Source organism: Capsicum annuum, chromosome 1, assembly GCF_002878395.1.
Source record: "Capsicum annuum cultivar UCD-10X-F1 chromosome 1, UCD10Xv1.1, whole genome shotgun sequence".
NCBI classification, from domain to species: domain Eukaryota; kingdom Viridiplantae; phylum Streptophyta; class Magnoliopsida; order Solanales; family Solanaceae; genus Capsicum; species Capsicum annuum.
Genome location: NC_061111.1, coordinates 165,343,740 through 165,357,802, shown reverse-complemented (window position 1 = coordinate 165,357,802; position 14,063 = coordinate 165,343,740). Strand labels below are relative to the sequence as shown.

At 36.3% G+C, this 14,063-nt stretch overlaps 1 protein-coding gene across 2 annotated transcripts; it reads left to right on the top strand.

The window, feature by feature from the left end:
• Positions 1-749: 749 nt before the first annotated feature.
• LOC107854302 (E3 ubiquitin-protein ligase CHFR) lies at positions 750-11,352 on the top strand. 2 transcript variants are annotated; one of them, XM_047407773.1, is made up of 16 exons: positions 774-979; positions 1,069-1,106; positions 2,065-2,215; positions 3,829-3,926; positions 5,004-5,062; positions 5,145-5,236; positions 5,329-5,452; positions 5,725-5,811; positions 6,620-6,707; positions 6,960-7,067; positions 7,220-7,320; positions 8,502-8,567; positions 8,674-8,761; positions 9,893-9,953; positions 10,327-10,390; positions 11,089-11,352. In XM_047407773.1, exons 3-16 carry the CDS (start codon positions 2,199-2,201, stop codon positions 11,218-11,220), a joined length of 1,185 nt encoding a protein of 394 aa, XP_047263729.1. In that variant the 5' UTR covers positions 774-979; positions 1,069-1,106; positions 2,065-2,198; the 3' UTR covers positions 11,221-11,352. The 2 variants fall into 2 exon arrangements, with proteins under 2 accessions (XP_016554794.1, XP_047263729.1); XM_016699308.2 differs by lacking the exon at positions 1,069-1,106 and having other exon boundaries at positions 750-979.
• Positions 11,353-14,063: the final 2,711 nt, after the last annotated feature.

Genomic DNA, 14,063 nt, shown 5'->3' with positions numbered 1-14,063 from the left:
ATCACCAATAGTGATGACAGACGAATCTGTTGCAAGATCAAATGGATATTTTGGCAACACTTGTAAAAAGAAATTTTCTCAAGTATTTTATCTTTTTAAATAAATAATTTATTTTTAAAAAATATTTTAAGTATATTTAAATTATTATAGCAATATTATATCAATATTTAATATTTTTTAATGTATTTATGCATATAAAGATTGACGAAAATTTTATAATATGTATTTTTATTTAAAAAATAAAAATTAAATTAAAAATATTATAATGTACAAAATGATTTTAGCAGTAAAAATTCATTAATAAATATCCTTTTTCATGATTTGTTTATCAAAAATACTTCTTCAACAAAATTAACCAAAAACAATTTGTTTATAAAAAATATTTTTCAAATGAATTTATCAAATATATATTATTATTTTTTTAAAAAATATTTTCTGAAAAGCTATTTTATAATAGAAATTCTCAAATAATCAGTTTTCTAACTAGAAACCCAACAGACTCTAATTAGGAGTGTAGGGTCATGCTACACCTTAATATACCATATTTATATAAATTTTCACGCTTATAATATAATTACAAAAATTTCAATTAATTATATATCTTTAATGTGTCGGAAGCTAATTATATATTTTTATTGCTTGTATTATATATTTTAATAAATCTAAAATTAAAAAAAAAAATATTTTTATTCGATATATCAAAAACTAATTATATATATCGAAATATTCAAAAGTGGCATCTTCAGCAAAATATCGAGATTTTGGTTAATTAATAAACCCGATAAAACGACAGTGCAAGACTCCGTCGCGCTTGATGACTTGCTGATTTATGCCAATTTTGTTCCTTCCTTCCAGTGCAATCTTCTTATACTAGTGTATATTAACTGGAGACTATTGCTCGTTGATTGTCCCTCGGCAATGGAAAAGGGAGAAAGCTCTACCGCTACACTTCCGCAAGATGAAGTTTGGGCCAAACTCAGTAAGCCTTTTTCTTTTGTTCTTTCTTGCCCATTAAAGAAAGAACCAAGAAAATTATTTATTAATTTTCTTTTGTTTGACCCAAATCAGAGTTTGATCAAGATTGTGAACTGAACGATCTGTCACCGGTATATATTCTTTTTTTCATGAAAGGGATTATCTTGAATTTCAGTTACGACACGCATGGATGGTTTGTCTTGAAATATGGGGAAAGACAAATATTTGCTTTACATGTCAATGAGTAACTGTTGCAATTTCACCCATCTTTTGGCTACTTTGTATCCAAGAACATATTTTTAAGGCATGTTAGTGGTTGAAGTAGCCTGTTCTTTACTTATTAGATTTTAATTCTGTGTAACAAGTTGTACATTGTTCCATATCAGACCTAGATCCTGATACTCTTTCGGTTACTCCATGTGAGGATTCCACCACTTTTGTGCACCATTCCCTTACAAGTCATATTTTCTGTGATTAGCTTCCTCCTCTGTTTCAAACTTCCAAAGCCATATGATTAGCAGGCTATACTTATGTAACCTCATATCTTTTATTCCCGCCCACTTTTTTCTTAGGCTATGTAGCCATCTCCATTCCACTAAGTGAAAAACCTTCTTGTCTTTGTTACCTTCCCATAGTAAGTCTCTTAATTTGTCCAGCGTTTTCTCTACTTGACAGTTATAGGAAATAATGGCACTATATATGTAGGAAGTGAATCCAAAACACTATTAATCAGCACTAGCTTACCCTAAAGGGATAGTATTTTCTCATACCCACTATAACTTTGTTTTTAGCGACCAAAGGAAGCTGATAAGTAAATAAGGAACCTGTTCTGCATCCTAGAATACCATAGAGTCTTGTAATATTAGGTACCTCAATCTCTGGAGTCTGGATACACCATTCTTTTTTTCTAGTTGATATTGATGGTACTTGATTTTGCTTTGTTAATTGTGTTGTGCAGTGATATAGACTTCTATTTGAAGCACTGTTGTTCTTCACTTTTTGGATGATTTTAGCTTTTAGAAGTACAAGGAAGATTAGAGCTGAGATAAATATTGCTTACTGATAATAATTTTGTCCTATTTAATATAGTACCGACAGACTCCCTCTATTCAGAAATTGAGTTAAGGCTGAAGGAGACAGTAATATGCAGTGAAGTGAAGAATTCTTATTCAGAAAAGCAAGAATGGTGTAAAATAACAAGGAATGTGGATCTAGATTCTGCCATGATGCAAAATAAGAGGTAAACATTTCTCATTGTGTAAATATTTCATCTTGCGCTGGTGTATTTGGTTCATTCTGTGATGTAGATGGTTTATGATAACTTTTTGATGATCTGTCTAACTAAAGAAAGATAAACTGTGATCTTCCACCCAGTTATTGGGTTTTAGATTATTTTGCATTTTCCAGCCCAATTTGATTTTTGTAGTGAAAACTAAAAAGAATGATGCTACATGTGTACTCTTTCCTCCCCTCAATAAAAATGAATGGAATCATAAAGTTTTTGCTTATGTGCTTGAGATGCATGCCTGTGTCCTGTAATTGTTCTTTAGTGGTATATTTGGTATCAGCATAAAGGAATGCTGGTTTTTGGGTTTCCTTCAGTGTGACCCACTTTGCATGCACTGACATGTTTATAGGATTTAGCCTAGAAAATCCTTGAGTCCTCTCTCCATAGATTAATAATTTGCTTAAGTACCTTCTTGATGCATGGTTGCTAAGCTTATTAGTTGAAGTTGCTCGGCCTAATGCTCCTAGACCCAAGAATACTTGGTGTTGCATTTTTTCCTGCCAAGAGATTGAACATATAGTAATAGTCACTTAACCAGATCTTCAATCTCTCTTCTGATGCAATTACTTGCCAGCATTTCCTGAATATGACAAGATATGGACATTCCAATTTCTTAGGTAAGTCACAGATTCTTGAATATTTAATAATTATGCATGGTAAGCTACATGGAGTTTGAATAGAAATACATGGTCAGATGGTCCTGGAATGTTGGTTCAACTACCTTAATTTCAAGGGGCAAAGATCATCAATCCTTCATCCAATCGACCCGGCTTACTGTGTAGAATATGACAGTATATGGAATTGCTGGGAAATAATCGGAGGGGACTGTAAGGGTTGTGGCGAAGATACTGTGGCACATTAAAATTCGAATGAAGGTTAATCTTTAGTTTTGTGTGCTATGCGGATGCAATATTAATGGAGCACAACTTAAGGAGACAAGTTGAATTGTGATGGATTGATGTTGCTGGTGTAAATAAAATAGAGTAGATAGTTACATCATGATATGTTGTAAACAATTACATAGTTGTGGAATCTTGTGTTTTCACTGATTAATGTTGTTTGGGTAGAACTACAGACCGTAGAAGAAACGATTTGGAGGTGGCAAGGAGATAAATGACATTATGGACAGCTATGCGTCTTTGTATTTTTTTTTTTTTGCTAAGTTGGAACAGAAGAAATAGGAAACTATGTCATAGTAATATCACTGGTAAGAGGAATGTAACTGGTACAAAGAGATGTTTTTTGTGCCATATACTTTTTTGGATGCAAAATGAATCATGACTGAGATAGCATGGTGGCTGAAAGTGGTTGAGTCCCTCGCTCAGTACAATGAATGATATTCTGTTTTATCAGGATTTTCTTATTGTTTGCTTTTGTTGTTTCCGTCAATTGTTACTTTGTGGACTCTAGCAGTTTAAAAGTGAATATTTCTCTTCAACAATTTTAAGTGACATCTTTTGTTTCCGTGGTGCTTTTCCTGTGCAACTTTGTCTTGGGCAATTGCATGTGCTTTTTGTTTCGGTCAAAGTCGTGTCGTTGAATATCTACATCCTTGTCTAATATAGTTCCAAAGAAATTCTTGTTGATGAGACGGTTGTTCAGGATGAGCATGCTGCTGTAATTAAGTGTGGCAGTGAAATTTCGCTGGGTCCCAGTGATGAAGGTGGGTGTTATTTCTTATCAGATTCCTTTTTGGAGTCATTAATCTGCCTTGTTAACTTTCAATATTTGCATTTGGAGTCTACCTGTACTCTTTGTCTTATCTGCACGGTGTTATTTTAGGTGCGTTATCCAGGAGATAAAAAGAGAATAGAACTCCTTAACGCCATGCTGAACTTGCTAATTTCTTGTTAGATGTGAGTGTTGTACTAATAGATCTAGATACAAATATTGTCAGCTAATACAGGATTTGTTGATATACTTTCCTCTTCAATCCGAGCCTTGGTGCAACGGTAGTGTCTATTTTTGTGACCTATTGATCATAGGTTTTGAGGCATGGAAGTAGCCTCTTTGCAGAAATAAGGGTAAGGTTACATGCAATATATGCCCCTTGTCTTCATAGCCCTGGAGTATTTCATGCATGGGTTGCACCTTTTATGTTCCTTTTCAATTTTATTGCCATTTAAAACATATTTTCTGGTCATTTGATGTTTTATTAACTTACTAGCTATAGATGTTAGAAGATATAAATGTGGTGTAATTTGGCTAATTCCTTCAGATGTTAGAAGTATATGGAAAGTTGGAATTGCAAACATCCAGAAACAGTTTGGTGGACTATCCTTCTGTGTATTTTCTGGATCATTTGGACAGTTAGAAATAGTGCTTGTTTTGAGAACAAAAAGTGCGATGTTTCTAGAGTCAAGATCCTTCTCTGCACAATCTATTTTTTGGTGTGAAAGGAGTCTGCTAGACAACATGGATCAGTATATGGATTTCTTTCACTTGGGAATTATGTATTAACTTGAATTTACTGTAGGGGATGTTTGTTTCTGTACCTTCTTGGCACCTTTATTTATAAAACTTTTACCTTGTAAATAAAGGAACTCACAAGCTATAGATTAAATTCAGTTGGCCATTTAAATAGATTATTAGGTGAAGTAGGGTTTGATGAAGAGCATATCCACTCTCGTCATTTTATGAAATATAATCTCAACCCAAGTTACATCTTAGAATGCATTAGAATGACATATTTTATGAGCAATGATGTTTGGCTTATAGCATTATGCTTCAATGTTGTTAGGTTATGTGAAATACCGATTCAAAATAATGTCTATTGAGGAATCCCGCAGATATATACAGGTAAGTTATGTAAGCTTTTAGCAATAGTTTATTTTCACTTTTATTAGTTTATGTCGTGTTACATGGCCTATTGTTCTGCTAGATTTCTCTCGATGTTGAGTATGCAAAATGCTGCATCTGCTTAAATATCTGGCATGATGTTGTCACAGCTGCTCCTTGCCTTCACAATTTTTGGTTAGTGGTTTAGATCTTTTAGTGGTTTGAAAAACTATTTGGATTTTGATCCTTGACTAGATGTACTATCATTTATGCTCTTCAATATCCAGCAATGGATGCTTTTCAGAGTGGCTTAGGAGGTCTCAAGAGAGGCGTTCAAGTGTTTTATGTCCCCATTGCAGAGCAGTTGTACATTTTGTTGGAAGGAACCATTTTTTGCATAACATTGAAGAAGTAAGACGTGAAATTAATTTGCTTTTGCCCTTATTTCCAGTTGGACAAACTGTCCTTTTTAAGTTAATTTTCATTTAATTTTTTTTTTGAAATTTTTAGGATTAATCCTTTTTATTTGGTGATATCCTGTTCGAGTTGTAATTTGTTATGCTCTGCTTTTTCGAGTAAAAACCCTTTCCACTAATCTAAGCATGTCTTCTCCGTGGAAGCATTAGGTGCATGGTATAATTCATTGTGAGTTGAAGTTAAAAATTTATGCCCTTATTATGCAGGATATACTGCTAGCTGATCCTTCTTTAAAACGCTCGAGTAAAGATATTGTGCTGCTTGATTCCTGTGCATCAATAAAGTCACCGCTTGTAAGCAGTCTAACTTTACCATATGAGATGCCTTTGTAAGGTACAGCTACTATGTAAGGCTTTGTATAGGTGCTCTTTCCCAGCTCGTATGCTAAATAATGTATCACTATGATGTCTTCGAAATGTCATAAAAGTATATGACAATCTTCTACCCATGGCTTATAGATAAGCTTTTTTTCATAAGTTATATGCTTGCTCCTGTGCTTCCAAAGATCTTTACACTGGCTTGTCAGGCATTGGCGTTTTATGACAGTATATTGTGACTATCTTTCCGTGCAGTAGATTTTCGGGAGTTCTCTTCAATTTCAAGTGGTCTGTTTTGAGGACTGTCTATCGTATGTCATAATTACACTAATTAAAATATTGTTAAATATTTAGTTTCATAAATGCACTAATTTTCTGTTGTTACAGTTCCTTTTCTGAATGCCCTGTATTTTTTTCCTTATTCGGTGCCATGTTTTCATCGTTGCCATTTTTCCTTGTCATAACTACTTCGTTTATCTAAACTTGAGCCGAGTGTCCTTTGGGGACAACCTCTCTACCTCCATGAGGTAGGGGTAAGTTTTGCCTACATTCCACCTTCCCTAGACCCCACTTTGTGGGATTTCACGGAGTATATTGTTGTTGTAGTAGTAGTATCATTAACGCTCGACAAGTTATTTTCTTTTAAACTTGGTAAATATACTAACCACCTCCAAGGTAGTGGTGATTGGTAAGGTCTCTGTACACTTTACCATCCCTAGACCCCACTTTGTGGGATTGCAGTGGGTATGTTGTTGTTGGTAAATATACTAACCCCTAGGAGCAGGTCCTCAGCAGTAGAAAACGTCACCGGAAGAGGGAACGTTCTCCAGCAGATGCAGCAGATAGCTGGGACCATTCATGCCCTCAGTGTGGTAATTGCATTTTCCCTCAATCTAGATGTTATTTGCAATTTGGAAACTGATAAGTGAAACATGTTGACTTATTCAGAAAAGATGATTTGTTGACTTATTGCACAATGTAAATCCCATGTAAATCTTGAGAGAATCTAATCCTCTTCTCTTGTGACTTTAAATTTACGATGGTTTCTATTCTGTATTTCAACCATTGAACTCCATTTAAAATTATGAACTTCAACTTTCTAATGTTGAGTAGTTTACTTTCAGACACTGAATATGGAGGTTATAAGTGCAATGAAAACACAGTTCATCTTCAATGTCAAGCGTGTGGTGGGATGATGCCCTTTCGATTAAATGTTGGAGTGCAACAACACTGTTAGTACTATGCTTCTCAACTCTTTGTTATTATGTTGTTACGAAGTATCTTTTCCTCACCTGTGTTTCTATGATTGTATGTGTGTCCTCAAAGTTTCTGTTCCTCTTTGAAGTGTTTTAGTGTGTGAGACCTAAGGTGGTTGGCTTTGTAGGTTTGGGATGTGATCGAGCATTTTGTGCTGCTTATTGGCATTCTCAGGGTGTTAATGGAAGCAACTTACATCCACTCTGCAGTCCTGAAACGTTCAAGCCTGTAAGTACTTTAAATCTGGTTTACCTTTCTGATTTGTTCAAACTATGTTTTGGTTATGCTGGTTAGAAACCTTTGATGTTTAGAGCATCACTTCCAACTTAAATTGGTATGTCATGTAAAGTTGGAATGAAATTCTAGATGTTTCCTTTCATGGGCCTGTAGTAGGGTCCGAGCTCGGGATAATTTAAGCAGAAGAGACTTTATTGTGTTTTACTCAGACATCTGTATGTTCTCCAGGAGCTTGGGTTTAAAACTTCAGAAAATTGTGTACATTCAAAACACCTAATGGTCTAGGGATGAAATAGCGCTGATTTTTGACAGTTACAAATAATTGCCAACCTCAATAGAGATGCAAAGGCCAATGATTATATATTGTCGTTGCTTATCCTTGTAATTTCTTTAGTATGATAACCTTTCGTGTCCACCCACATTTGGGTGGAAATAATCTTGAAACTTTTTTTCTGATGGTTTTATACTCTTGTTCTCACTTGCATTCCAAGTTGGTTGAATAGTTGAGGTGCCGCCTAAGCTATAGCCTATTTGGCCAAACTTCTAAAATCAATTTATTTTGAAAGTGCTTTTTTTGAATTGCTTTTCAAAAAGAGCTTTTGGTGAGAAGCAGTTTATGTTTGGCCAATAAATTTAAAAAACACTTTTGAGCGGCAATTAGTGTTTGACTAAGCTTTTTAAAAGTGCTTGTAAGTGTATTTTTCTCAGAAGTGCTTTTCACAAAAGTTCTAGGGAAAAGCTACTTTTTGTAGCTTATGAAAAATTGATTTTCCTATTCCCCAAAAACACTTATTTTCTTTCAAAGCTTGGCCAAGCACCTCATTTTTTAAAAATAAGCACTTTTGGGGAAAATAAGCTTGCCAAACAGGCTACTAGTCTGGATATCCCCGTCGTATAAAAAAAGTTTCAAGTTGTTTGGTGCTCCTTATTATACAAGTCAACTAGAAGACATGATCTATAATTTGACATTTCTTCTCCTTGTTTCTTCATTTGATTGCTCTCGCCCTTTTTCCTGCTCTTTTTCTCCTTCATAATGGTAATACTTTGGTTATATTCACATTTTCTTTCTCAAAAATAATGGTAGTACTTCTGTTGAGTTACTTCCAGCATTACATGTGAAGTCTTGCTTTTTTTTTTTAGAATGCGTCAGATTGATTCACACATTTCTGCAGATTGCAGAACGTGCAATTTCTAGAATCCCCTCCTTGGCACATGAGAAGAATCATTATGAACAAAATGTATGGCTTTTTTTTTTCTTTATGGTGTTTTTGATGCATTGTTATTAGTCTCAGTAATTTAGTTGAAACACCATATCTGCTGACTCTCTATGTTATCCTCTAATAGGTCACTGAAAGATGCATTAGACAGATGGGGAAGTCGTTACAGGATGTGGTAGCTAATTGGATTTTGAAGTTGGATAAGCGGGAGATAGGTAATTTGACTGTCGGAAACTTGAGAATCAGTTCCTTTTTCGTCCCGTCTTTCTCTGATACTACTTGTGGTGTATTCCTCTCACTCTAAATGTATATATTTGTCAGCCTATTCTCGACTATTATTGTTTGACCCCCATCACCACCTCCAGACAAAAAGGTACCACCTCTAGTCTGGAATATCTGACGGGAGTTAAAAAACACTTCAAAAAATTGGCAGTCTGGAGAATTTTACCCTCTTCATGGAAACAAATACATACATTGTTTTTCAGCCTGTACCTCTCTTCATGGAAACAAGTACAGGCACTTTTTTCAGAGTTTGTGCCTACTAGAAGTGGGATTCACCTGATCAATGTAGTAGTTAGAGCTTCTATGCGTCTTAGTCCTTGATTCCTCTTCGACCAGTTTAGTACTCCAAATGGCGTTATATATAGGAATTGCACTTGCTTCGTCCATTCCAAGAAACATTTTTACTTCCTTTTTTTTTTTTGTGGGGGAGGGATGATCAATCGTATTAAATTTGTCACTAGGACTTTGTTTAACAGCAGTGCAACGGGCTATTGGGTGTTGTGTGGAAATTTTTCCCTTATTTCCTTTTGGTGCACCCATAAGGTTCCTTTATGTACAGAATGTTGGGTTTCATTTACAGAAATCTGTGTTTTGTTATGAGGTTTTCTATTTTCTAGTGTACTAGTTGTTATACGGGATTTTTTTGAATGGAATTTATTACTTTATCAAAGAAAGTACCTTGATACCATAAGTCAACTTATAGCATTATCCACTTAGTTTCTAAATCTTATTAGCTAAAGGAGAAATACTGTTTGTCCTCATCCACCTACAATTGAGTATTGAGAACATTACTCGGTAGATGCCACATCATGTTCTTGCGTAGCATGATGAAAGAAACAGAAGAGGTGAAAACAATATCAGTCCAAAATGACTTGGTTAGAACTTGAGCTATAAAAACAAGGACTATTGGTTGCTACTTGTCATGTATTTGAGATTGTGCTCGTCAGAAACCAATATGCCCTTAGACAAAGTCAATCAGGATAAAATGCACTTGATTAGTTTCTTTGAAAATCATCCTTAAATTGATTGTCCTGCTATTTAAAATGTGTTTCTGTTTCCTTCAGATCGCACAAGAATGCCTTTGAATCATGTAGAGATGATAACTTCTCGTACACCTACTTGTAGGTGAGTAGGTTTCTTTTTGGAGATATCGAATTCAACTTTTGTATTTCTGGAAATCATGTCATTTTGCACCTGATGGATTCTCTTACTTCTCCTTGAAGTTAAGAAAATGCCTATTATTTGATACAAAAGGGAGCCTTGGAGTAACTGGTAAAGTTGCCGCCATGTGACCAAGAGGTCACGAGTTCAAGCCTTGGAAACAGCCTCTGGCAGAAATGCAAGGTAAGGCTGCGTACAATACACCCTTGTGGTGGGGCCCTTCCCCGAACCCTGTGCATAACAGGAGTTTTAGTGCACCGGGCTGCCCTTTTTTTTTTTTTTAAGATTTCATTCATTGATGCAATTTCTTCTCGCTGATTGTCTCTCTCTTATGCAGTGAGTGCTACGACAAGTTAGTCTCATTCCTTTTGTATTGGTTCAGAATTACAACTATAGGACATGTAAGTTGCCACTGATCCTTGTTGATTCTTCAGTTATTTCCACTATTACTTGTGGATTTACTTAAAAGGTAAAAGGGATATTTTGTTTGAAGCTGAGTTTCCCTAAAATATATAATAAGCTTTTATCTAGCATAGCACTGCAGATCAAACTCCCGCCCCATAGCAACTATTCCCTGGGTTCCATTTTATATGGCTCTTTCCCTTTTTAGTCTGTTAGCAAAATAGATTGCATTTGTTCCACATTTGGGTACTCTTTTAACTTCAAACTTCGCATTTTATCATTAATACCATAGAAATGTCACATGTTTAAGACCACTAATTTTGAGCAGGGGTGGAGCTAGACCTTTGGTTATAGATTAGGCGAACCTAGTAGCTTATGACCTAAACTTTGTATTTGTCGGTTGAATATGTACTATTTATTAATTTAGAAACTTAGGACTAGAATTCCGAACCTATAAGCTTAAAATCCTGGTTCTTATAAGGGTAAATTCAGAAGTCTTCTTTTCTTTCTTAAAGTTCATGTCCAATCAAACCCCACCATGTAAAATGAAACAAAGGGAGTGTCTCGTAAATCTCTCATTTTAATCTTGAAACATTGAATCCGCTAGCTTCTATAGTGTAGGATTCGACTCTTATCACAGGTTTGTCAAAGATCTAGAATTTTAACGCTGTAGGAACTTATTTCATTTTCTTCTCAGCATTTACCTTCAGAGGATGCTCAGAGGCAAGACTGCTGGTATGGGTATGCTTGTCGCACACAGCACCATAACCAAGAACATGCTCGGAAGAGGAATCATGTCTGCCGGCCAACAAGGGGTAATCATGTGTAAAAATTCATCTGGTTTTCTGTTTGAAATTTCTGTTCAGGGGATTCTCTAGTTATGAAAATGTCGTATTCTTGAACTCGATTCTATTTTTGTGATTCTCATCTATGATGAACTATAAGCATCTGATGTTTTTCATTTCTTCTTTGTACTGTTCATATGCTATCTTTTTAGTGTTACATTTAATTTTGAAGATATAACGAGTTCATAAAACGGTACAAGTAAAATAATTTGGCAAAACGTATGTGGTGAGTCGCCAAAACTCTTTTTTACACAACTATAGCTGACAAAAGAAGCAAGAATTGTAAACTCTAAAAAAAAGCGATAAACAAGTTGATGAACCAAAGGAAGGGCTGTGACACCAAGGACAGTGATTGCTGCAGCAACAACATACCCAGTATATTCCCACCAAGTGGGGTCTGGGGAGGGTAAGTGTACACAGTTCATACCACTACCTCAATGTGAGACTGAGAGGCTATTTCTAATAGACTTCCGACTTAAAATATAGCAATCTAAGATAGGGAATAGTAATAGAACAAGATACAATTGGAATTAACATATATACAATAATTCCAAAAGCAAAATACTCCCAAGTATACACCAAAACATACATCCTAACTCAACTAACCTTCTACCCTAATTCGCCTCCTCCACAACTTCCTATTCAGGGTCATGTCCTTGGTAAGTTGAAGTTGGTCCATGTCATGTCTAATCACCTCCCTCCAATATTTCTTCGATCTACCTCTACCTCGCTTGAAACCATCCCTGGCCAACCTCTCACACTTCCATACTGGGGCATCCGTGCTCCTCTACATCACATGATCGAACCATCTCAACCTCGCTTTCCTCATCTTGCCTTCCACTAAAGCCACTCCCACCTCATCTCGAATAATCTCATTTCTAATCCTATCTTTTCTAGTACACCCACTCATCCACCAAAACATTCTCATCTCCGCCTCCTTCATTTTCTGGGTACGGGTTTTCTTAACAGGCCAATACTCCGCCGCATATAACAAATCCGGTCTAACCACTACTCTGTAGAACTTTCCTTTAAGTTTGGGAGGTATCTTTTTGTCACAAGATACTGGAGGCGAGCCTCCATTTCATCCACCCTATTCCGATTCGTTGAGTGACATCCTCGTCAATCTTTCCATTCTCCTGAATCATCGACCCCAGATACTTGAAACTATCTCTCTTACTGATAGAATGAGTGTCAAGCTTAACAACCCCATCGGACTCATGAGACACCTCGCTGAACATACACTCCAAATATTTCATCTTGGACCTACTCAACCTAAACCCTTTAGACTCAAGAGTTTGCCTCCAAACCTGCAACTTAGCATTAACTCCACTACGAGTCTCATCAATCAAGACTACAACAACTAAGCAAACAATAAGGCACCTCATCCTAAATATGCCGCGTCAAAACATCCATCACCACGACAAAAAGAAACAGACTAAGCGTCGATCCTTGATGTAACCCCATCTAGACAGGAAACTGCTCCGAGTCCCTCCCCCAGTACTAACTCGAGTCTTGGTTCCATCGTACTGATGCAGCCCGAACCAGGGCCTTATCGTAATGGGCATCCCAAGTCCAACCAGGATCGAGAACCGCCCCCTTAACCCAACCCAACCACCGTATACAACCTTGGATGAGTTGAATTTCGAGCATACAACAAGATTGCATAATGCTTTCATGAAGACTCTGGGATAGGGTCACAATCATGACCGACCCAACCGAGTCTAACCATACCAAACCAACCATCCATTCCATACCAAACCATTTAGAAAGTATCAAACATAATATGATAATCAAACTCAAAATGTAATACGATGGAACAACCAACAATATCGTCCAATGATGTCAGTCCCAACACCAATGCCAATGCTAAGGCCGACACCAATACCGATCACACCCATACCAACCCGCAGAAGTACCACAAAGCCTCTATCTAAAATAATATAAATATCCAGTTGGGATATGCCCCCAACCATGGCCAAAACCAATATCTGGAAAGAAAGTAAAATGTCTAAGAATGTCTAACATGAAATGATGCCTTCCGAAAGGATGGAAACTCACCACTTCAGTTCAACAAGCTATCCCCGAATCAAGTACTATGAAGGAGGAATCAAACGATCGGTTCCTACATAGCTCTATACAGATGCCAATAGACGAGTTAGTGAGTGAAAACTGCATAAAACTCGGGATAAGGATAAAGTAATGCCAGTTATCAAATCCAAGTGAAAACCATCCAGCGCAAACAACCATGCATATTATATATATTTATAGTGTTGGGAAAAGCAATCAGGTTTAACATGCCATTTAAAATCTTTACCTGAGTTGTGCAGCTTAGCTGTCCTACCATCGACAGGCCATATGGATTCAGATCCACCTGCTAAAAGGGTCCCAGTGCGTATAGTCGTACGACCAAGCAAAATCCCTGGGATGACTAGTACATCCCTCCAATATAAATGTGACACTCGCACATGGCCATCAAAGATCCCTCATATCGACAAATATGAGCTTCGGGTTTTAATCCCCCAAGACTCCACCTTCCACGACTTTGCTTACACTCTCCGCCATTAATCCCCAATTAAAATCATTAACAAAAAATCCAATTATCCATTTATTAACCAAGGCTATTCAATAAATCAGTGGTATCGTTATACCACCATACTTACAAGCATTATCCATAGCCAAACTATTTAGATTAAGGGGGCATTCAAGTGCCATATCATTAGCCATATTAAACCTCTTGGAAGGCTACCATGTTCTCCACAAGCATAACCAATTAGCCTTTAAGCCTTTGTAAACCGTTTAAAAACATTTAAGGTTTCATGCATAAGCC